Source organism: Alexandromys fortis, unplaced genomic scaffold (assembly GCF_014885135.2).
Source record: "Alexandromys fortis isolate MF-2015 unplaced genomic scaffold, M_Fortis_MF-2015_v1.1 scaffold_219, whole genome shotgun sequence".
Lineage (NCBI taxonomy): Eukaryota > Metazoa > Chordata > Mammalia > Rodentia > Cricetidae > Alexandromys > Alexandromys fortis.
In genome coordinates, this window is record NW_026068092.1 from 2,086,534 (window position 1) to 2,110,168 (window position 23,635).

The window sequence follows — 23,635 nt, forward strand, 5'->3', positions numbered from 1 at the left end:
AGCTCCCTCAGGGAACAGATGCCTGAGGTCTCCAGGATGGCAGCTAACTTCTTCACCCATACCTCCCATTGGGCGTGAGCCCACTGACTCCCCCACTGATTCCTCAACTTCCCATTCCCACATTGTCTTATGCCCGCAAAAGTAGCCAGATATAAACCCAGTGCCCTGAAGAGTCTGGGATGTTTGGGGGGAGCTCCATCTCTCCCACCCCCACTCTAAACCCTGCCCAGTCTCAGAAAGCCCTCTCTAAACAGCGGCTCCTCCCCTCAAAGATGACAGGGACCATGCTAACAGGCAATTTAAGATGCAGTCCACCGACTTGCCACATGGTTCTCCCTCAAGATTTTCTCTTTACCACTGAGACTACCCAGATGTTGTCTTACTCATTAAACCAGGACTTTAATTCTTAATTCAGTTTGGTTTGTCAATGGAGAGGCTTAATATCGGGGTACAGAAATCTTGTAGCCCTGTCAACACAACCCTTACCCTTCCAACCAACCAAAACTACCTATAACAAGTCAAAGACTTTGAAAAGACTAGAGATATCTCGTGGAAAGATGTGGAGGAAACTTTTTTTTATAAAGGAAATGGCTTTTAGCATGAAATACTCAAGAAAAAAATGTATTTGCCTTAGATAGAGGAAAAAGAAGTTAAGAAAAAAAAATACCCATTTCAAAAAAGACCAACAGGGAGACAGACTAAATATTGGGGAGTGTACATGTTTCAACTGAGAAAAAGTGATAGTAGTGGAGACATGTGGCTATAGCAAGAAGCAAGTTCAGGAGGAACAGTACAGATCATCCTGAGACAATCTGTGAAGTGGACAATGACAAAAGGCAGGACCTGGGAAAGCTCAAGACTAGATCAAGAGGCTGGAATGATAGTTCAGTATCAAAGCATAGACTGCTCTTCCAGAGAGGGCCCAGGTTGGACTCCCAGCACCCACAACTCTCTGTAACTCTAGTCCCAGAGGATCTGACACCCTCTTATCACCTCCATGGGCACTACACACAACTATATGGTACATAGACATATATGCAAATAAAACAATTATACATATAAAAGTCAAATGAAAAAATTAAGAACCTATTCAACCGTACATGGTAATGTGCAATATAAGGTCATTCTCATACAAGTGTATGTCATACAATGTTAAGTAAATCCCTTGCTCCATAGCCCTACCTACCCTCTGCCTTCTTCTTTCCCCTTCCCACTGGTCTTGTTTCTCTTCTCCAGACAGTTCTGCTTTGCTTCTACTTTCACGTCAATATACAATGCATGACTTTATAGCCTGCAGGAAAATTAAGAACCACAAATGATTTTTAAAAACTCATCTGTGGGGGCTGGAGAGGTGGCTCAGAGGTTAAAAGCACTGCACTGGCTGCTTTTCCAGAGATCCTGAGTTCAATTCCCAGGTGTTCACGCAGGCAGAACACATAAGTAAAACAAAACCACCTCATCTTTGAATGGCTTAATTTGCTTAATGATTATCTTCAGTTGCATTTAAAAGGGAATTCTGACACAGGCTATAGCATGGATAAATAAATCTTGAGGACATTAAGATCAAGATAAATGAAGTAAGTCAGTCACAAAAAGCCAAATTCATATAAGGCAGAATGGGAATTATTGCCAGGGAATAAAGAGAGGGAGGAATGGAGAGTAGTTATTTAATGGGTATATGTTTTCAGCTTTGCAAAAAGAAGAGAATTCTGGAGCTTGATTATATAATGTAAATATACTCAAATACTGAATGTATTTATTAAAATAGTTAAGATGCCAAGGCATCATCATTTTTTTTAAAAAAGATTTATTATTTTATGGGTATAGGTGTTTTGCCTACGTATATATCCGTGCACCATATGCCAGAAGAGGACACCAGATCCCTTAGAACTGGTGTTCCAGATGGTTGTCAACCACTACATAGGTGCCAAGAATTGAACCTAGGTTCTCAGAAAGAGTGATTTAACCACTGAGCCATCTCTCTAGCCCTGCCAGACGTGGCACTGTCAACTGTAATCCCAACACCTGAGAGGCTGAAGGACAGTTGTGAGTTCAAGGTCACAAAAATCGAACCTTGATTTTTTTGTTTGTTCAAGACAGGATTTCTCTGTGTAGCCCTGACTGTTCTGGAACTCTTATCTATAGATCAGGCTGGCCTCAAATGCAGATTTGTGTGCCTCTGCCTAAAGTGCTGGGATAAAAGTGTGTACCACAACTGCCCAGCCAAAATGGTAAATTTAAGTGTCTTTTACACAGTTTTTTTTTTTCCAAAGCCTTCATGAAGTTACCTACGTTCAGAAACATTAATTAGACTACACACCCATCATTTGCTTCAGGGCTTTCATTTCCAGCCCTAGTCTCAAGACATAGTCATTTAGCCGATGCAATCATTTCTATACTTCAAAGGTATAAATACGTCTCACCCAGGAGAAAGGAGGCTAAGGTTACAGCAGTAAATGTTAGCATTCCCATCATTCAGGAGATCACCATGAGATCCAGAACATCTTAGGCTATACAGTGAGTTTCAGACCCATTTGGTCTACTGTGTAAGAAAGATCCTGTCTCAAAAACGCAGTGTCTAAGTCACCCAGTGTTGAAGGCCAGAGCTGAGATTTTAAAAGTGGTGTTATAAAACAATACATAAGATATTTCCTGCTTGAAGAAGGGTGCAAGGAAGTAAACAGGAATATCAAAACACCCCAAGGCACTATCACTAATATTGTTATACATCCTTGAGTACTGTATATTGTGCATGTACTAGCTGTTGGAGATGAAACAAGAACAAGTAATTAAGTAACTTAGAAATCCCTCATGCAATTGTGACAGACACCCAACGGATAATTCTCTTACATATACTTAGTTTGACCAGATTTTAAGGTAAACCAAAGCCCAAGGTAAAGACTCACCTCTTACATATACTTGGATAGACCAGATTTTAGGGTAAACTGAAGCCCAGGGAAAAGACTCACACCCATGTTTAAAGATTACAAGGCTGGTTAGAACTTTGTGATCCTAGAGATGTTTGGGCATGGCCCAAACACATTGATAAAGCACTTGTTGCTTGCTATGCAAGCATGAGGACCTTGGCTCAATCAACCCTGAGTACTCACACCCATGTAAAAAGGGCAGGGGTAGCAGTGAACACCTGTTATCCCAGCAACAGAGACAAGGAACCCTGAAGTTTCCTGGCCAGCCAGTCTAACTGGCTTAGTGAGAGACCCTGTCTCAGAAACTAAGATGGAGAGCCATAGAGGAGGACACCCAATGTTCACTTCTGGTCTCCACAGGCACACACAAACTCCAAAGCTAGGAATGTCACTAGAGAGCTTCTGAAACCGAAAACAGAGATCTTTCTGTGGGGCCCAGGGCAGCACAAGGTTCCAGGAAAAGCCGTAAGTTGGCACCCCCCAGGAACAGACCATCCAAAGGAAATTCCTAACATTCCAACCATTGTAGATCACCTGTCAGCACACACCCATTGCTTTTCACCAGGACACCCCTAGACAAATGCCAGCCCATCAGGGGTCCTGAACCTTTGCAGCTATAAAAATCCAACCCCCGCTTTTCACCAAATGTCAGTTAATCAGGGGTCCTGAACCTTAGAAATCCCTCACCCCTACCCGTGGGGGGGGGGGGGGGGGGGGGGGGGGGGGGGCGGCTCTCTCCAATCACTTCAATATGTTGGACACACAGAGTCGAGTTTGTACACTTGTTCAAGAATAAAGGCTCTTTGTTTTTACATCCAGGACATGGTCTCCTAGTTGATTTTGGAGGGACTCTGTGATCTGGGCATAACACTTTCCATTTTGCTGAAACCCACCTATCTGATGTTCACACTAATGTATTTAGAAAACATCTTGATCCGGGCCAGTGAGGTGGCTGTGCTAGTAAGCATACTTGCTCCGTAACCCAATGACCTGAGTTTGAGCCCCAGGGCCCACATATGGTAAAAGGAAAGAACCAACTCCCACAAATTGTCTTCTACCTCTACACACATACCATTCATTGTATGCATGCACCCACACATGTACACACATAAAATTTAAAGTGCACTGAGTTATGATTTCCTTTTGTTCTGTAACTATAAAAACTATGAAATGTTTCCACATTGGAACATGGTATTTGGGGTAACCTGAATCTATCTGTGTTCCTGGGCCAAGGATATTCACATTTAACCCAACAATAAACTGCTACTTCCTGTGAAGTGAGAGCTGTGCTTATGTCCACAGCAGTAATATATCGGCCTCACAGAACTTTCTTTTCTGTATTTGACAGGGAAAGAGCTCATCTGCATTTCCCACCATCTTGTAGTGTACAGGTGTGTGTGCATGAAACTAGGGAGGCTCAGTATAGGCCTGGTTCCTGCCTTCCTAATCACCCCCTTTCCCCCCTATCTTTATTTCCACAGTGTTGCTCAATTCCAGTCCCCAGAGGGGATGTCCCATCTTACCGGGGACCCAACTCTGGCCGCCCTTAGCCAGCTCAGGTGACTCCTGCTTTCCTCCAGTCTGTCCTGAAGGCAAGGCAGTTCCCCTCCCCCTGCTCCCTCCATCCTGCCAGGCTTTCCCTCTTCCTACCCGTCTACTCTCTCGAATGCTACTCAGTCCCTTCCTTAAGGTCTAACCTCAGCGAGCCCCACCCCTGAACACCTCCTTTTTTATTGTCCTACTCTCTCAGCCCCTAATCATCCTTTTTTTCTAATATTGTCAATGTATCCAACAAAAAATTAGAGATTTCTCCATTTGGTACAAACAGCTTATAAATGTTTTATCTCTCACTGATAAACTACTCTCATACGCTTTTAAGTTTTTTCTTTCCTTTTTTTTTGGGGGGGGGGGTGCTTTGGAGCCTGTCCTGCAACTTGCTCTCTACATCAGTCTGGTCTCGAACTCAGAGACCCACCTGTCTCTGCCTCCTGAGTGCTGGGATTAAAGGAGTGCACCACCAGTTAAGTTTAATTACTATGACAAATACCCAAGAGAAAAACAAGAGACTTACATTAGCTCAGTTTACTCCAATACAGAGTAGAAGTTCTGCTCCATGACTCTATGACTGAGGGGAGGCAGAGAAGCATTGGCAGGCGGGGGAGGGAGCAAAGAAGTAATCATTGCGTTGTGGTAGGGGTGCATCACAGCCCCCTTGTAGATTCTTTACTCTATCCATGTTCCTAACCCATTGGATGGTGCTGTACACATTCAAATGTGGATCTACTCCAGTTAATTCTCCTTGAAATGGCACTCAAAAAACTCACAAAAACATCTAGGGATGTGTTTTACTCATTTCCTAGGTGTTTCTCAATTCAATCAAGGCGATGACAATGAGGATTAACTGTCACAAATGCTGATTGTGAAGCCTGCAGCACGTACTTTCCCTACATTCATTTCATCCTCTACAACTGTATAACAGAAATAATCGTCTTCTCTACATATAAGGAGGTTTGAGGCAACAGCAGTGAAGGAGATATAAAAAGGACAAAGTTTTATGTAAGAGACATTTTCATAATTACTATACTTTCATATGACATCTTTTATTATGTCAAAGTACACGTTCAAGTCTTGTTTTGTGCATAAAAGCAAATACCAAGTCTGGCACTTGCCACAGAAACACTCACACACACACACACACTCTTTTTCTCTCTCTATTCCCTATTTAATGTTCACCTGTAAAGTGGTGTTTTTCAGTGTAACTGTGGCATTTGTAGCCAATCTTAGTAGTATACTAAGGCCATAACAACAAAGAAGCCAGATAAACTTGGGTTTTCAAGAAATCTACTACAGCAGACAGGGGGAAACACACACACACACACACACACACACACACACTTTTTCCTAAGCTACTGAAGAGTGTTTCTGGGCAGGTGAGAGGGGGGCTCAGAGGGTAAAAATATTTGTTGCACAGGCATAACAGCTTAAATTCGCTTGCTGAACTCTACTGGAACAAACTGACTTCCAAGGATTGTCCTCTGACCCCTACACACAGAACTAATTACAAAAATAAATTGGTGCAGGACAATTCTGTATTCTGTCATTGATGTTTTAAACAAGCGCTGATTGGCCAGTAGCCAAGCAGGAAGTATAGGCGGGACAACCAGACAGGATGTAGAGGTGGGGTAAGGAAAACAGGAGAATTCTGGGAAGAAGGAAGCCCATTTCTCCGCCGTCCTGTTCAGACACCTAAGAAGGAAGATGTGACCTGCCCTGCCAAAAAAGGTACCAGAGCCACATGACTAACACAGATAATAATAATGGGCTATATAAGTTATAAGAGTTAGCCAATCAGTGGTTAAGAGCATTGCCTGCTCTTCCAAAAGTTCAATGCCCGGCAACCACATGGTGGCTCACAACCATCTGTAATGAGGTCTGGTGCCCTCTTCTGGCCTGCAGACATACACACAGACAGAATATTGTATACATAATAAATAAATATTAAAAAAAAATAAAAGAGTTAGCCAATAAGAAACCTGAGCTAATGGGCCAAACAAGCCGGGCGGTCGGGGTGACAAGCAGGCCCTCGTGTTACAATAAATAAATAAATAGATTATTTCTTGTGGTCTCACAGTGTTAAGGTGACAGAAATAGTCCGGGTCTGAGAATTTTAATAAATACCCCTGACTTGCAGATGTATAGATGGCTATACCCTTAGGAGTGATGGTAAAAATCAAGTAGACAAAGCTGTATGAAAACTGCAGCCAATCTTTAAATCACAGTTTAAAATCACCTAACTGAACTCAGGTGATGTTATTGCATTTTATCTGCCTGTTAGAGGCTCAGTGAACCTCTCTGGAGGAAGAGAATGTCACCTAGGGTCTTCATAAACTTCACACACAGTATCTAGCATTCACTTGATTATTACTACACAAGAGACAGAAACAAGGCAAGAAGGATGGTAGAAATATCTACAGATGCTTTTTTTCTCCAGTTTTTTGAGATAGGGTTTCTCTGTAGCTTGGAGCCTCTCTGCACCAAGCTGGCTTCAAACTCAAAGATCCACCTGTCTCTACCTCCCGAGTGCTGGGATAAAAGGCATGCGCCACCACCACCCAGCTACAGGTCAACTTTTAAATAGCCATGACTCATATGCTTAACAGACAAAATGATCAATTCCACCTGAGAACTGAAATCTGTAATTACAACAAAAAAAGATTCCATTAAGAGTAAGGAAAAAGGGGGCTGGAGAGATGGCTCAGTGGTTAAGAGCATTGCCTGCTCTTCTAAAGGTTCTGAGTTCAATTCCCAGCAACCACATGGTGGCTCGCAACCATCTGTAATGAGGTCTGGTGCCCTCTTCTGGCCTACAGACATACACACAGACAGAATATTGTATACATAATAAATAAATAAATAAATATTAAAAAAAATATTGCCTTTAAAAAAAAAGAGTAAGGAAAAGTAACTCAATCTAATTTGTTCTCCTCCACTTGGCCTACTGCTTAGCCATGCCCTGCTCACAGGGAAAACTTAGCCATTGTCTCGCCTAGTAAGTAGGCTCGGCCTGCAAGGGAGATCTTTGTGTGGTTATAAGACCACTACATAGACTTATACCAAAGAGTCCTTATGAGCTGTTGGCTACAGGATACAATTTGTACAGTGTGCCCAGCTACCCAGAGAAAATAGACATTTAGAGAGTTGTCCCTTCTGGTATGTAGATAGTAACACAGATAAAGATTACTGGAGAAATGTTGTGCTCTGTATGTCGTTTAATTTTGGGAAAGAGAAGTCTGAAGTAAAAATGGGTGATTGAATGGTCATTTGTACACAGATTTTTTTTTTTTTTTTCCGAGACAGGGTTTCTCTGTGGTTTTGGAGCCTGTCCTGGAACTAGCTCTTGTAGACCAGGCTGGTCTCGAACTCACAGAGATCCGTCTGCCTCTGCCTCCCGAGTGCTGGGATTAAAGGCATGCGCCACCACCGCCCATCTGGAAACAGAAGTCGAAGTTCAGGATGACACTGAAAGTCAGGGTTCAGAAGATTTAGATTCTAATAGAAGTATTAGAAAATTTATCTACAACAGAAAATGAAAAGATTTCTTAATAATAACAAGGATTGAAACATTTTGCTGTTTCAATACTGTAAACATACACCTAAGCTTCTAGAAAGTACTCATAAAGCTACCTGTTAGGATCTGTCTTAGTTAAGGCTTCTACTGCAGTGAGAATGACCACAACACTCTTTTTTCCCCCCACAGCAACACTTATATGGCAGCTTACATTTTCAGGGGTTCAGTCCATTATCATCGGAGCAAGTAGCATGACAGCATGCAGGCAGACATGGTCCCGGAGAAGTAGCTCAGGGTCCTACATCTTGCAGGCAACAGGAAGTCAACTGAGTGTCACAATCAGTGAAGCTGGAGCAAACGAGACCCCAAAGTCCACCTCCACTGCAACAAGGCTACACCTTCTAATAGTGACACCACTCCCTATGAGATTATATGGTCAACTACTTTCAAATCATCACAGGATCACAAGTCATTTTACGGTGTTTTATGCAACTGATGGCTGCACGTAGAATCGTGCTATACAACTGTTTTTATGTTACATTTATTGGATGATGTGCTGACTGACACACACCTTTAATCTCAGCACTCTGTGAGTTTCAGGCCAACCAGAACTACAAAGTAAGATCCTGTCTCAAAAAAAGCAAAATAAAAACAAACCTCAAAACAAAAAAGCATTTTATTTATCTTGGGAGAGGGGCATATATGGAGGTCAGGGGTCAGTTTGCAAGAACAAGTTCTTCCCTTCCATTATGTGGGTCTGAGGGATCAAACTCTGAGGTCATTAGGCTTGGTGGCAAGTACTTTAAAAAGCTGAGTATCTTGCTGGCCTAATGCAAAATTTTTAAGCAAATCTACAATTACAAATATAAAAATTTATTTTAGAGCATAATATCCTTTTAAGCAACAGAAAAAGGAAAAAAAGGGAAACTCAAAATGGAGGAAATACTTGCAATACATAAACAGTAATACGGTAAGGGGACAGAAACTCAGTAAAGCGATTGCCGTATATATATATATATATATAAGGACGAGTTTGATCATCAGAACCCACAGAAAAAGCAAGGCATGGTGGCATGTGTTTGTAATCTCAGAAGCAGAAACAGGAGGATCCATGATGCTCATTGGCCAGGTAGCCTAGCCAATCAGTGACAGAATATCAAAAAAAAAAAAAAAAAAAAAAAAAGAAGGTGGGCAGTTCCTGAAGATTAACCTCTGGACTCCAAACATGTGTGCACCCCCCCCACACACCACACATACCACAAACAACTTCACAGCAAAAAGTGGCAAAACCAAAGGTAGCTGAATAGAACTGCACCACTAGTGTGAGTACTGTAAAATCTAATCACTTTAGAGACATCTGAAACTATGCACTGTTGGTGACACAACCATTCTGCTCCTATGGTACATATACACCTAAGAGAAACATGTATAAATTCACTAAACACATTTAAGATAACCACGGAAGCACTGTTAATCACAAACCGAGAGCAAGCTGGCTGTGGTGGCACATGCCTTTAATTCCAGCACCTGGAAAGCAGAGGCAGGCAGATCTTTGTGAATTTGGGGCCAGCCTGGTCTACACAGTATGCTCCAGGACAGCCAGAGCTACATAATGAAAACCCACTTAAAATAACAACAACACACAAACAAACAAACAAACAAACAAAAATGAAATGGAGAATAAGGATTGGGAATGTAACTTAGTGTGGTACTTGCCTAGCATGCATGAAACCGTAAATTAATCCTCAGCACTGCACAAACTAGACATGGTGACTCATGTCTTTTATCCCAACAGTAAAAGGTAGAAGCAGGATGATCCAAAGATCAAACTCATTCTAGGCTACAAGTTAGTCTGAGACCAAGCTGGGTTACATAAGACCTTGTCTCAATACATTAGTAAGAAAATAAACAGAGGGCTGGAGAAATGGCTCGGTGGTTAAGCGCATTGCCTGCTCTTCCAGAGGTCCTGAGTTCAATTCCCAGCAACCACGTGGAGGCTCACAACCATCTGTAAAAGAGGTCTGGCGCCCTCTTCTGGCCCTCAGGCATACAGACGGAATATTGTATACATAATAAATAAATAAATAAATATTTTTAAAAAAAAAAAAAGAAAATAAACAGAGCTAAAAGCTGGCAACAGACCAAAGGCCTATTCTCAGACTGAAAAAAATAATTTTTATCATATACTATTAATACTGTGGTAAAGATGAATCCTCAAACAGGAGCACAATGTTAATTAAAAAAAAAAGACATAAAAGAGATCATGTTACCTGACTCTATTTATAAAAGAACAAAACCAAATGAATCTGCTGTTAGATGCCAGTAAAGAGGCTTCTTTATGAGAGTAATGACTGAAAGGGAATTAAAAAGAACTTCTTTGATGCTGGGGTTCAAACTTCATTTGGTTGGAAGTAGGTTATAATGGGTACATTTGATTTGTGAAACTATATCACACTTTTTTTGAGATTTTATTTTTTAATGTGTGAGTGTTTGCTGATATGTATCTACATATCACATTTGTGACACAGAGCATATCACATTTGTGACACAGAGTGCCTGCAGAGGTCAGAAAATGGTGTCAGTGTTGTAATTAAAAAAAAAAATTCGGGTTGTAAAAGACACCATGTGACAGAGCTCAGGTGGAGCGTTTTTTTTTTAATTGGGGGAAAGTGATTGGAAAAGGAGGGAAGGGGAGAGTGGCTTCTGGGGACAGGAACAGCAGAGGAGACAGAGAGACAGAGACAGACACAGAGAGAGAGAGACAGACTAGAGGAGGCCCTTTTGAAATGGAAGAAGGTCCTGTCAGGACCACAAAGGCAGGCCAGTGCAAAGGCCTGAATACTGACAGTCAGATCCCCTGGGACCAGAGTTCTAGACTGCTGTGAGCCACCACATGGGTTTGTGGAATTGAACTGAGTCCTCTGAAGAGCAGTCAGTACTGTTAGCACTGAGCCATTTCCCCAGCCCCTCAAGTTGCAATCTTTAACTGGAGCTCTTCAGGCCTCTGCACTCACTGCACCTCTAACGCAGCACACATGTGGAGGTCACATAGGAGAACTTTGGGTAGTCAGTTCTCTCCCTTTATCTCTACATGGTTCAGGTCACCAGGCTTGTAAGACAAGCACGTTACCTTGCCAAGTAGACCTGTTAGCTCCAAATCCATTTTTCTATATGTGTATCATGATTCAGTAAAAGTATGAGGCAAGACTGAAAAGAAAATGAGAATCACAAAAAACTGAAGACAGTAACCAACTTCAGAGGGGAACTGGTTAAGGGTGCTTGTGCACATGGAGGCCAGAAGACAGGCTTAGGTTGAACAATCTCGCCAGACCTCTAAAGTACCTATTTTATAATCTGCACAATGATAATCTATGTATTTAATTTATTCTTTAAACAATGTTTAGATACATTTGAGTAAATGTTCCAAGGTCAAATTAAACTAACTTCAATAAAGCTAAGAATGAACTTTTAAAAGGAAGTGATCANTAATCTATGTATTTAATTTATTCTTTAAACAATGTTTAGATACATTTGAGTAAATGTTCCAAGGTCAAATTAAACTAACTTCAATAAATATAAGAATAGGGCTGGAGAGATGGCTCAGAGGTTAAGAGCATTGCCTGCTCTTCCAAAGGTCCTGAGAGTTCAATTCCCAGCAACCACATGGTGGCTCACAACCATCTGTAATGGGGTCTGGTGCCCTCTTCTGGCCTGCAGGGATACACACAGACAGAATATTGTACACATAATACATTTAAAAAAATAAATAAATATAAGAATAAATTTATAGAAAAACAATATAGTAAAACGAACCAGAAAGGGGCTGGAGAGAGGGCTCAGGTTTGGTTCCCAGTACCCCCATATGGTGCCTCATAACCATCAACCCCAGTTTGAAGTCTGATCCTTCTTCTGACCTCAGAAGGAACAGGGCATGCATATGGTGCACATACATACATGCAGGCAAAACACACACACACACAACTCATCAGTTAAAAGCACTGGCTGCTTTCCAGAGGACCTACCTGGGTTCAATTCCCAGCACCTACATGGCAGCTCACAACTGTCTGTAACTCCAGGATCCAACTTCCTCACACCAATACAAATAAAAATAAATTAAAAAAAAAAAAACACTTCAAAAATCAAGGCAGGCCCTAGTGGGGGCACACCTTTAATCTCAGCACCTGGGAAGCAGAGATAGACGGTGTTACCTTCAGTCTGGTCTCTGAGTCCAGCCTGATCTATACAAGTTGAGTTCCAGGACACCCAGAAGTGAGCTACATAATGACACCCTGCCTCAAGCCTTCACTGTGACATTCTTTTACTCATGTCTTACCATTCTTGTCACTCCTGGCAAAGGCCAAACTCAAGTGTTCTCCCCACAGATTTTTCAACCTCCTCCCTCCATCCTCTCTCCCTGCCCAACAACTACCTCAGCTTGTAAAGAGACAGCCAGGATACTCTAATTCTTATAGATTTTTACAGATTCCCCCTGTGCAGGAAAGGCCCACACTGTCTTCAGTCATTTGTCTGACCTTGCTGATCTTTCAAAATCCAGCCAGCATCTTTAAACAATGGCTTTCCTTTAACAGAGCAAGTAGGAATGCCCTCTACCAACACTGTGCTTCCATTTCAGTTCTGTTATGGACGGTCTGGTAATTAAGACAGGATAAAAGACATCTAAATTGTCGGTGGTGCTTTAATCCCAGCACTCAGGAGGCAGAGGCAAACGAATCTCTTGAGTTTGAGGCCAGTCTGGTCTACAGAGAAGTTTCAGAGCAACTGGAGCTACACAAAGAAACCATCTCAAAAACAAAGAAAACAAAAACAAACCAACCAAATAAAAAAGAAACCTAAGTAATGAAGAGACAAAGCAGAGACAATAGACAACCACAAGTTTATTTTCTCTCCATATTTCTTTGTATTGAAGAAAATTTCTAATATTCTTTGAAAATATTTTTTATTGTCAATGAATGATGTATGACTAGGAATGTCCCAAAAGATTACTCGAAAATATAATCAAAAGGGATGGGAGCTGGGCATGATAGCACATGTATTTAAATCCCAGTACTCAGGAGACAGAGTAGATCTGAGTTTAAGGCTAGTCTAGTCTACAAAGTGGGACCCTCCAATTCCAAGCCTGTTAGTAAGAGAAAAACCCAGAGTTTCTGGAGTTTCTGTCTCATGTCAAGAGCCATGATATGGGACAGAAAGAAATATGAGTTTAGAAAACATCTTTGCTTTTCTTCATATCTATCATACTTTTCACTGAATATATCTATCATGCCTTTCATTGAATATATATATGTATATGTCTATATGTCTATATGATTAATGTTTAAGTTTTTCACAATGAACAATGAGTTTTTCCTGAAGTGACATTTGAAGTTTCCAGGAAGAAGATGGGGCCCCATAACAACAACTCTACCTGGTTGATATGACGTCATGATACTGATAGCGCTACTACAAGACCTGTTTTGGGTACCAGCTGCACAAGACGATACCAACTTGGTTAGCTGAAATGGTGCACATCTTATACAACATTCTGGCCAGAACTGCACAAATTACTCAGAGACTATTTGCAATTTTAAAAGACATTGATCTTGAAATTTAACCATCATTTTACTTTCACAGGATCCCCCAGAAAGAACGTCGCCCCCATGACAGCTGGAAGTAATTCTAGAGGACGATGTCCCCTCTCCCAGTAAAGTTTGCCCTTGGGTTTAGGGACATCATTTAGGGGTTGATTATAATTAGTATATGGTTGAGGGTTGGGGGAGGAATTTTATAAGCTCAGGGATCATTTTGGGGAAAAAAAAAAGAGGGATGATGGGATAATAGATTTGTAATTGTGAGTTACTGTTTTTAGACAAATATATTGGTATCGATTCTTGTATATTGATACAAAGTTAAATTATATTGACTATTGTATGTATGCATGTTTCTACCTGTTTAAAACATTTTTATGTATTGACATATATATTGTATATATTTACCATATTGCAGTGTACATTTCTACCTCTGATTAAGATACTTATATATTGTTTGTGTATTGATATATATTTACCATACTGCAATGTATATTTGTACATTGTTTATATTTGGAGGTCATTGTCCTCATTTGTTTCACCGTCATTTATTGTCTTAGTCTTTAAGTTAGATAGGTATTGAGAAGTATATAGGTCAATAGTATTCTAAGTTTGTCACTTACAATTAGACTAATCAGGTTCTTTAGATACATAGATTATATTCAGTATAGATAGAAAATCTTCAACCTCTTCAAAGAGCTGTAGAAAATGGCCTTTAATCTAACTCAGAGTTTTGTGGTAGTGAGACACAATTGCTCCTGGCAACACCACTCTATTCCCAAGAATGTTGAGCACCAAAGACATTCCGCCTTTCTTTTTGGCAGAACTGGCCTTAGGGCAAAGAAATGCCCATACCTCAACCACTGACAGAGATACAGAGCATGCATCAATGGATAAAACAGGACTGTCATATCCTGCCAAGACAGGGTAAGATAGTTTTGAAAAGTTGCTTGCCTTTGAAAATGGTATGTCAGTTATGTTAGGCCTTAGTCAAAGTTGGTTGCTTCAACGCTGCAAACGTGACTTTGGGTGACTGCCCAGGTAGCTAGTTGTCTCTGTGATTTGTTGCATGTTTTGGAAGTTGTTTGATTGCACTTCCTAATTACTCAGGTTAACATTATTTCCCTTCTCAGATCTTCAATGGGGTTGAAGACTATATAAATATAGTTACTTTCCACTCATGACTTGGCCAAGCTATTTATTATACAAGACCTAAGCTAGTTAGGATAGGATATTTGTATTTACTGTATATAATTTCGTAGTAGGTTTAGACCGCTCTTAAACAAAAGGGGGAGGTGTTGCGGGAGGTCCTTCCGCTCCTCCAGCCAATAGCCACTGAGATACCAGCCCATTGGGGCGTGGTCTCTCTCCCTTTAAAAAAGCGGCCACTTCCCTTCTCGCTCTCTCTTACTCCCCCCCCCCCATCCCGCTCGCTCCGCTTCCAGCGACTAGACTCCCTTCCTGATTGCGCAGAGGGCTGATGACTGGGACGGTGATCTGTAAGTTTTTTCCCCTTTAAATAACCATTCTATTAATCATAATTCTAAACTGGTGTGAGATTGTTTTTGACTTAGGCCTTCGCCTTCAACAGAGGAAAACTGATAGCAACATCTGACCATCACAGGGATGGCTCTTGAGCTGGGTGTAGTCATTTGTGCCTGTAATCCTTACTGAGTAACAGGCAGAGGCACGATTCCTCCGAGTTTGAGGCTAGCCAGGTCTACCTACAGTAAGGCTATTGAGTTCATTATTTATAAATTTTAAAAAGGAAAGAGCATGAATGTGAAACTAGGCAAATTAAGACAGGTTTACAACCACAATCTATCAGTTGGCTGTGGCAGATTCCATGACATTCCACGTTTTAGTTTTGACTACAGGTTCCTGACTAAGAGCATGTCCTAAGACTTCTCTGTTGCTGTGATAAAACACCATGACCAAGACAGCTTAAGGAAGAGTTTATTTTGGTTTATGGGTTCAGAAGGGTAAATAGAAGTCCAAGATGGCAGTGACAGCATGGCTGCAGGCAGCAGGCATGTCATCTGTTAACAGCAAGCTAAGATTTCACAGCTTGAACCACAAGCAGGAAACAGAGGGCACATGGGACCAAACCATGCTTTGAATTCTCAAAGCCTACCTCCAGAGACATACTTCTTACAAGGCCACACCTTCTATCCTTTTCAAACAATGCCACCAACTGAAAACCAAGTGTTCATACAAGCCTATGGAGGACATTTTCATTCAATCCACCACAGGGACCCTGGAGAATAATCTATTCCATTGACTTTCCCCCCTAAATAAACAGTTTCACCCCCTCCTCTCCTCCTACTCCCTCCCTACCATATCCCCTTTGTTCCCACCCCCCAATTCCACTCCTCCATTTCTGTTCAAGGGCAGGTATCCCATGAGCATCCACAAAACATGGCACATCAAGTTGCAGTAAGACTAAGCACCATGTATTAAGGCTGGAGAAGGTGAGCCAGTATAAGGAGCAGGGCCCCAAAGGCCTGTAAAAGAGTTGGAAACAGCTCCTGTTCCTGCTGTTAGGAGTCCCACAGGAGGAACAAGCTGCACAATTGTAACATGTATCAAGAATGCCTAGGCTATCCTGGTGACTTTTTAATGCTTTTAAAGCAAGTGAATCCTTGCCTTATGCTGCTGGTCCTAATAATCATGTGTGAAGGTTAATAGATGAATGAAAGGAAAACAGAAAAGTGGAAGAGGAGAAGGGAAGGGAGAAGACAGAATAAAGACAGGCCCAAGTAGTGTTGCTTCAAGTAGGGAAGACTATGTTGCACTAGCGGTAAAGCTGTGACGGCCCTAGAAAAGGCAGCAATTTGAAAACCCAGACAGAACACAATTGATTTGTCTTTTTTGTCAATGAAACAGGAACCTCTAACTCTGTTTTTTGTAGCTTTCTCCTTTAGAGGTTCTGCTCACAATCTACTAAAGCTACTGTAGTCAAAATCCTCCTGGCATCTTTCTCCTTGCAGAGTAGGCCATTTCAAAGCTCAGCCAGCCAGCCTTCACTAGTGGAAACAGAAGCAATGAAGCTATTGGATGTATTTTTAGGCATCTCTCAGTGTGGGAACCCAAAGTGAAAAGGAATAAAAACAAAGGAGGATTCAGGGAAAACATTAAAAAAAAATGTTTTCAAAGACTTATTTTTGTGTAGTTGTGTGAGAGAACATACACACATGTGGAGGTCGGCAGACCTAATAGGCTGGTCCTCCTTGAAGCAGGGCTTTTTACTTATACTGTGTTGCATGCTCCAGGTTAGCTGGCCCATGAGCTTCTAAGGTAATCTTTTGTCTCCACCTCCCATTTCGTGTTCAGGAATGCTCTAATTACAAACATATGCCACTGTGTCTGGCTTTTACATGGGTTTCAAAGATCCAAATACAGGTCCCTCAGGCTTGCAAAAACTTTTACCCACTGAGACATCTTCCCCGCCTTCAACTGTTTTGTTTTGTTTTTCCTCTTATTCTTCTTTTCTCAATTGTTTTTGTTTTCTGAGACAAGGCTGACACTGAACTCAGAGACTTGCCTGCCTCTGCCTCCCAGCGCTGGATTAAAGGTGTGAGCTACCATGCACAGCTTCAACGTTTTTTAAACTAGTAAGTACATACAGTTGCCGGGGAAACTAGGATGCTTTTCATAAGAACCTTCAAAATACCTAAGAATTGAAAACAATCCAAGTAAATTCGTATTAATAGTATTAACAGTTACAACTCTTAATCCCAAGATGGATGTGGTGGCACACCCTATAAACCTAGCATTTGTGCCAGAGACCAGAAGCCCAAGATCATCCTCAGTTACAGATTAAGTAAGTCAGTGGCCAGCCAGGTCAAGCTACTAGACCCTTTCACAAAACACACACAAAACAGAAATAAAAGTAAGAGTGGATACAAACTGCAGAAAAGGCCATCCTTTGATGAGTCCCAATCATCTACAACACCAAGTTCAAACTCCCAGCTGTTATAACCACACTTTTCTCCCTAAGGTGTCCTTTACTCTAGCTGTGGCACTTTGTGGTTTTCCTGACCACATATGCTATTTTCATGCTCTTGTGCCTTTGCATGTATTATTTCTCTCTGCCTAGAAAGCATTTTTAAAAGTAAACCACTCATAACATTAACACTAAGTTCAACATCGAAAAGGCCTTCCATTACCTAGCACGTTATGCATCCCTCCTGTACAGCACTGGCAGTCTGTTACTGCCCAAGTATATCCTATTCAAAGTTACCACCATGCAGGAACCAAGTGAAATCAATCCTGTGTTTGATAAGCTCCTCCTGAGCAAACCACCTTATATCAACAGTTTTAAGGAAGGCTATAATGAGACGCAAGAAAAAGTAAATAACACTTTTGTTACTGAAGTCATTATTTTCTCAACTTCATCTTCCCTCCCTGTTTGTTTTCAACACTGAAGATGAAATCCAGAGAATGCTAAGCAAGCACCACCACAGACTCGCTGCGCCCCACCCCTAATCTATAATCATCTGAACGTCACTCAGGAGCCAGCCAGAATGGGTTGCCTCACCTGTATCAGGCCCAAGTCCTCTACCATGGAGTCCTACTCCTAGTGTTGTCATATTCTAGCTGTGTCCTAGAGCAAGTCACCCACATGCTCTCAAATCACCTCACGGAAAAGTACAAAAGAAAAGCGAATCACTTTCACAGTTGCTTGATTTGATATACACCTTCTAAAACACACATACAAAAGAAAGTACAGAATAAGTGATACGTAAGTGAATATTTTAATCAAGTCTTAAAAGAACAAAATACTGTAGTATCAGGAAAAAGAATATAATAGAATTTTGATAGGAACCATCTTTTTATTTAAGAGGGGAAAATATGCCAGGTGGTGGTAGTGCACGCCTTTAATCCCAGCACTCAGCAGGCAGAGGCAGGTGGGATCTCTCTGGATTCAAGGCCATCATGGTCTACACAGAGAATTCCAGGACAGGCTCCAAAACTACAGGGAAACTCTGTCTCAAAAAAAAAAAAAAAAAAAAAAAAAAAGAACGCAGCTGAAACAAGCTATCATTATTTTTTTATTCTTTTGGGGAGTTTGTTTATTTTTGGTTTTTCGAGACAGGGTTTCGAGACAGGTAGCTTTGGAGCCTGTCCTGGAACTAGGTCTTGTAGACCAGGCTGGTCTCGAACTCCAGAGGTCCGCCTGCCTCTGCCTCCCAACTGCTGGGATTGAAGCCAGCCACTACCGCCCGGCTTTCAGCTGCATTCTTTTGCTCCCTGGAGTAACTCTTTAAGGGAGGACTACTATGTCCTTCCTTGGGTTCCTGTAACAACATCAATCCTGGCCCCTTTCACCACAATTCCTGTCCTCTTTGTGTGACTTGCCTTTCATTGACACCTAGAGGTAGATATTCCTGTCTCGGTTCTCAGTTTCTCACCACTTCCATTAGCCTGATCTTAAATTAAGAATCCCCCAGCCCCTGTCACACACTGAAACATATTTCAAAATTAAAATTATCCAGGGATGGGGAGAGAGCTCAGGGTTTAAGGGTGCTAGCTGTTCTCACAGAGAACCCCAGTTCAGTTTTCAGAACCCACATCAGGTGGCTCACAAAGCCTTCTTACTCCCTCTCTTTTGGCCTCAAAGGAGACACACCCACATACCCATATAAACTGATTTTTTTTTAAATTGAACTCAGTCATCTTAGTAGACAATCAAGTACACAGCTTCCATTTCTTCCTTTCATCTCTGCCACTCTGTGCCTTTGGATCCTGTCCTGGAACTTGCTTTTGCAGACCAGGCTGGCCTCGAACTCACAGAGATCTGCCTGCCTCTGCCTCCCGAGTGCTGGGATTAAGGTGTGCGCCACCACTGCTCAGCTTTGTTAAGTCTCATCACTTCCGCAAGAGCTCCTGACTGATTCTGTCGGCTCAAGATTCCTCATCTCCACTGACAATTACTGCACCCAGAGATGGCTACAATGGACTCATTTCTCTATCACCACCAAAAATTAAAATTTGATCATGACTGACTGTAAAAAAAAAATGCTTTCTTTCCCATTCAACGAATAAAATCATTTACTTTTGCTGTTATGAAGTCCTTTACAGTTTTCACCCAAAGACTTTTCTTAGATTCAACAGCCCAGGCTGTTACTAGTCCCTATTATCTGACTATCAAAATCACACCCACTCTTAAACGCCCAACTCAAAACCCATTTTAAATTATGTATACTCCACATGCATGCATATTTGTGCACACACACAGGTACCTACAAGAGTTCAGAGGCACTGATTACTTGGAGCTGGAGTGACTGTTAGGAACTGAACTCTAATAAGAACTCTTAGCTACTGAGCACCCACCACCCAATCTTATCTTTTAGTCTTCACATTGTAATTAGGAAAGAGAACCTAAATAAAATAGGCACAATTTCCAGTGAACTGCTTTAGGGAAAACCCTGCTAAAGACTAGCTAAAAATACCTGAAATAATTTTTAATGATTTTTAAAATTATTCTTTAGTATGTATGTGTACCCAATGAGTTTTCTATGCACATGTGTGCAGATGCCCTTGGAAGCCAGAGGGTCACCTAATGTAGATGCCAGGATCTAAAGGAGCTCTTAACCATTAAGTCATTTCTCCAGCTTTTTAAAAATCACAATGATTCAAGAAGACATTTAATCCAAGATGCCCTTCATAAGTCCAGCACAGATAAAATGCTAATTACCTTTAATTAAGAATATTCTATAAATATTAAAATGTTTTCAACCTGGAGATAAAAGGATGCACCCAAAATTTAAATTCCAATTGTACCTTCAATTTTCTTAAAACTAAAATTTGTATCTTTAAATTTATTTCATGCATATGAGTGTTTTGCTCAAAAGCATGTCTAAAGGGGACATCTGACCCTCCATAACTGGAGTTACAGATAGTTGTGAGCTGCCCATGTGGGTGCTGGGAATCAAACCCAGAGCAGCAAGTGCTCTTAACTGCAGAATCCTCTCTCCAGCCTCTAAAATTTGAATTTTAAAGCAAACTTTGCACAGTAGCTGGGAACTTCAAAGGTCAAGTAACTCCACAGCAGCAATAGCACCAGGATCTAAACAATCCGTTTTATCAGACAGGTGGGGGAGAGGAGTCCAAATGACATAGCCTAAATTTATCATTCCTACTTAAAATAAGCCAATTTTTAAAATAAATGAGACTATGACAGGCAATCTTGAGTATCTGTAATAAGAGAGTTACTGGGATGTTTACCTGCAGGTGCAAGAGCAGTAACAATAGGTGCAAGACAGATGTGGAAAGTACTTTCCCTCTATTCCTTTATAAAGGTCTTTTTTTAATTGTGACTAATTTAATCTCCCTTTTGACTCCCAGGACTAGTTCTCTTCTATCTTCATAGTTGTACACTACGAAATATTTTGCTCATCAAGAAAATAAAATTATAGTCTTTTTAAAAAGAACATTAATTATTCTATCTAGTTAAGACACTTGGTAAAAAAAAAATACATCTTTCCTAGCATTTCTAAAATGACCATTCAAATTAGATGCATTTCTGAAAATAGACTTGCTCATCAGAAAAATACGCTAAAGTCCCGAGATTATTAATAACATCAAGGAAAGGCGGTGTAATGACTGAAGAGCTGCAGCATTTTAAACAGGATCTGTCTATAACCAAAGCCTGATTCTAGTTCTGCACCCTTGGGAAAGGACTTCTTACAATACCTTATCTGAAAAAGAAAGGTATCTTTTCTTACCTCAAAATGGCTATCCGGGTAAAATTAAACTACGAGGATAGCAGAGTATCTAATTTTGAGATCTTCAATAAATTTACTTCATGTAGCACAAAAAACAAATTTAAAAGAAAATCTACTTCCCCGAGTTTTCAACGTACAAAATACCAGCAGCCCGTTTTAATAAATACACTTTTTAATAAATACATCATTTCACAATCTGGTGAGAAATCTTGCAAGTGACCACGCAAAAACTATCAGGGCTGTACGTATACCGAACACTAAAATGTGAAGGAGAAACGGCCACAGTAAACTGGGCTAAAACGTATGGATACATTTACAATTTGAAGAAAGCGTTCTCGATGATAAGGAAGGAGTAATTTAAAATCAAATTGGGCCAATTCCAAATACATCTTAATAACTCTCAGGGTGATGCTGGTTTATCTTTCCTGAAACGCAACCGCTACGATATTTAAAGCCATTTCGAAACTCTTCAAGATTTAAATGGCCTCACAACCAACCCTGGTGTCATTAATGCTTTTTAGAAAGCCTGAGCAGGAACGCATCATTAGCTCCACTGAAGATATTTGGTCAAAGCTGTTCATGAGCACAGAAAGAAGGGAAGAGAGATATTCTGGTGTTCAGCACACAAACTGGCTTGCAAAACCACGGCCGCCTCCACCACCACCACCACGGACAAGTATGTGATGGAATTCCTGGTTTTACAATCTAATGTCAAAAGAAGACGATTATAAAGCTATAAATTAGGGGGCACGGTGCACTTCCGTTCCCGTCCCAAGGGAAAAGACACGAAAGTAGGAGCCTGAGAGCAAGCCCTCGCCGGTCCTGGCTTCATTCTGGGGGTGCCCCTCCAACCGCAAACGGGGGTCAGCCCAGGAAGCACACAACACCACCTAAGCCTCGATGGGCTTCGTGAGTGTGGACCAAAGAGAAGTCAGGCGTCCAGGGCGCCGCAGAACGCGAGGCCAAGGCGCGGGAAGGGCCGCGGCTGCGCCCAGAGCCACGGGCAGAGGCATGAGGTGAGCGGGTGAGTCCGGGCTTGCACACCAGCGCAGACACTCACCAAACCATGCCGTAGGCGCCCTCCCCGATGTACGAGAGGTTGGTGTAGCGCGGCCCCACGTCGAACACCTGCCCGCGGACCATCTCCGGGCCCGCCGCCGCCGCCGCCATGTTGGCTGCCTAGCCGCCGCCGCCGCTTTGGGCTCGACGCTTCGCGGCCGCCGCTCGGCTTGTGCAGCGCCTCCCGCAGGGACCGCGCCGCCACCCGTGCAGCCGCCGCCGCCGGCGACCGGGAACAAGAAATGGAAACAACACAGAGGGGGAGAAGTGACCGCCAGTCGAGCCACTGCCTGCCTTCCAGCCTGACGGGCGGGCAGCAGCGAGCGGGAGGAGGGAGGGGCTGGCGTCGAGGGGCGCTGGGGCGGAGCCAAGGGCGTGCTCTCTTATTGGCTCCTCGCGGTGCTGGGGCGGAGTCTCGCGAGCCGGCGGAAGCAGCGAGCTCAGGCAGGAGCACTGCGGCTGCGGGGGAGGCCCGTCACGTGCGTTTGGAGAACCGGGCGCTAGGTGGCTCTTGAAAGCCAAGTTGGAACCTGAGCGTAACGACCCCATAGAGTGCCCCTCTGTGCCCGGTCCAGAACGAACTCGTGTGGGACCAGGAACTTGGTGAGACCGGAGGACTCACCATACACCAGCCTCTGAACTCCTGAGACTGGCCTCTGGGAATCCGTGGTCCACCACTCTCTGATGAACTTAGACTACCAATCTGAGACAGAAACCAAAAACCATGACCCAGACCCAGATAGATATTTTCATACATAAAAGTGTGAGACAGAAGTGAAAACCAAAACACAAGGCATTGAATCCCTTAATTAGAGGTTTGTTCAAGAAGATTTGCTGCATACTTTAAAAGAGTGTTGGAGCCAGCAACCTTGCTAGAGAGAAGAGATAGACAAAATGCAATCCTTTTAACTGCAAGTGCTGTTTAGAGGATTGTGGGTAGGGACCCTGGGAAAAGACTTTCAAATTCAGAGACTGAGACCCCGGTGTTGTGTAAGAGTTTCCTGAGATTGAAACATTTTATCCTGAGGTTCTCCTTAAACAGGAAGGTAAACAGCAAAGGAACTATGGGAAGTCCTTGAAACTGACCAGATTTGCCAGGCTACTTCTTGTTAGAGTAAGCAATAAAACCTGAGAGTCCCTCTCAGATGAACTCAGGGGAGCTGCAAAGAAGACTCTCAGCCAAACTGTCTGAGAAGCAGAAACCAGCGCCCCCTCCCTGGAAGAGGTTTAGAGCAACTTAAATATCTGGAAGGACTCTTCAACTTT

At 42.1% G+C, this 23,635-nt stretch overlaps 1 protein-coding gene across 2 annotated transcripts in view; it reads right to left on the reverse strand.

Annotated features, from left to right (window-relative positions):
• The window catches only part of Mapk1 (mitogen-activated protein kinase 1), a 67,107-nt gene extending 44,485 nt beyond the window's left edge, over positions 1-22,622 (reverse strand). For both annotated transcript variants that reach the window (XM_050123000.1, XM_050122998.1), the window contains exon 1: positions 22,371-22,622. In XM_050123000.1, the coding sequence (XP_049978957.1) occupies positions 22,371-22,480 (110 nt within the window). In that variant the 5' untranslated portion in view covers positions 22,481-22,622. The remainder of the gene's footprint in view (positions 1-22,370) is intronic.
• Positions 22,623-23,635: the final 1,013 nt, after the last annotated feature.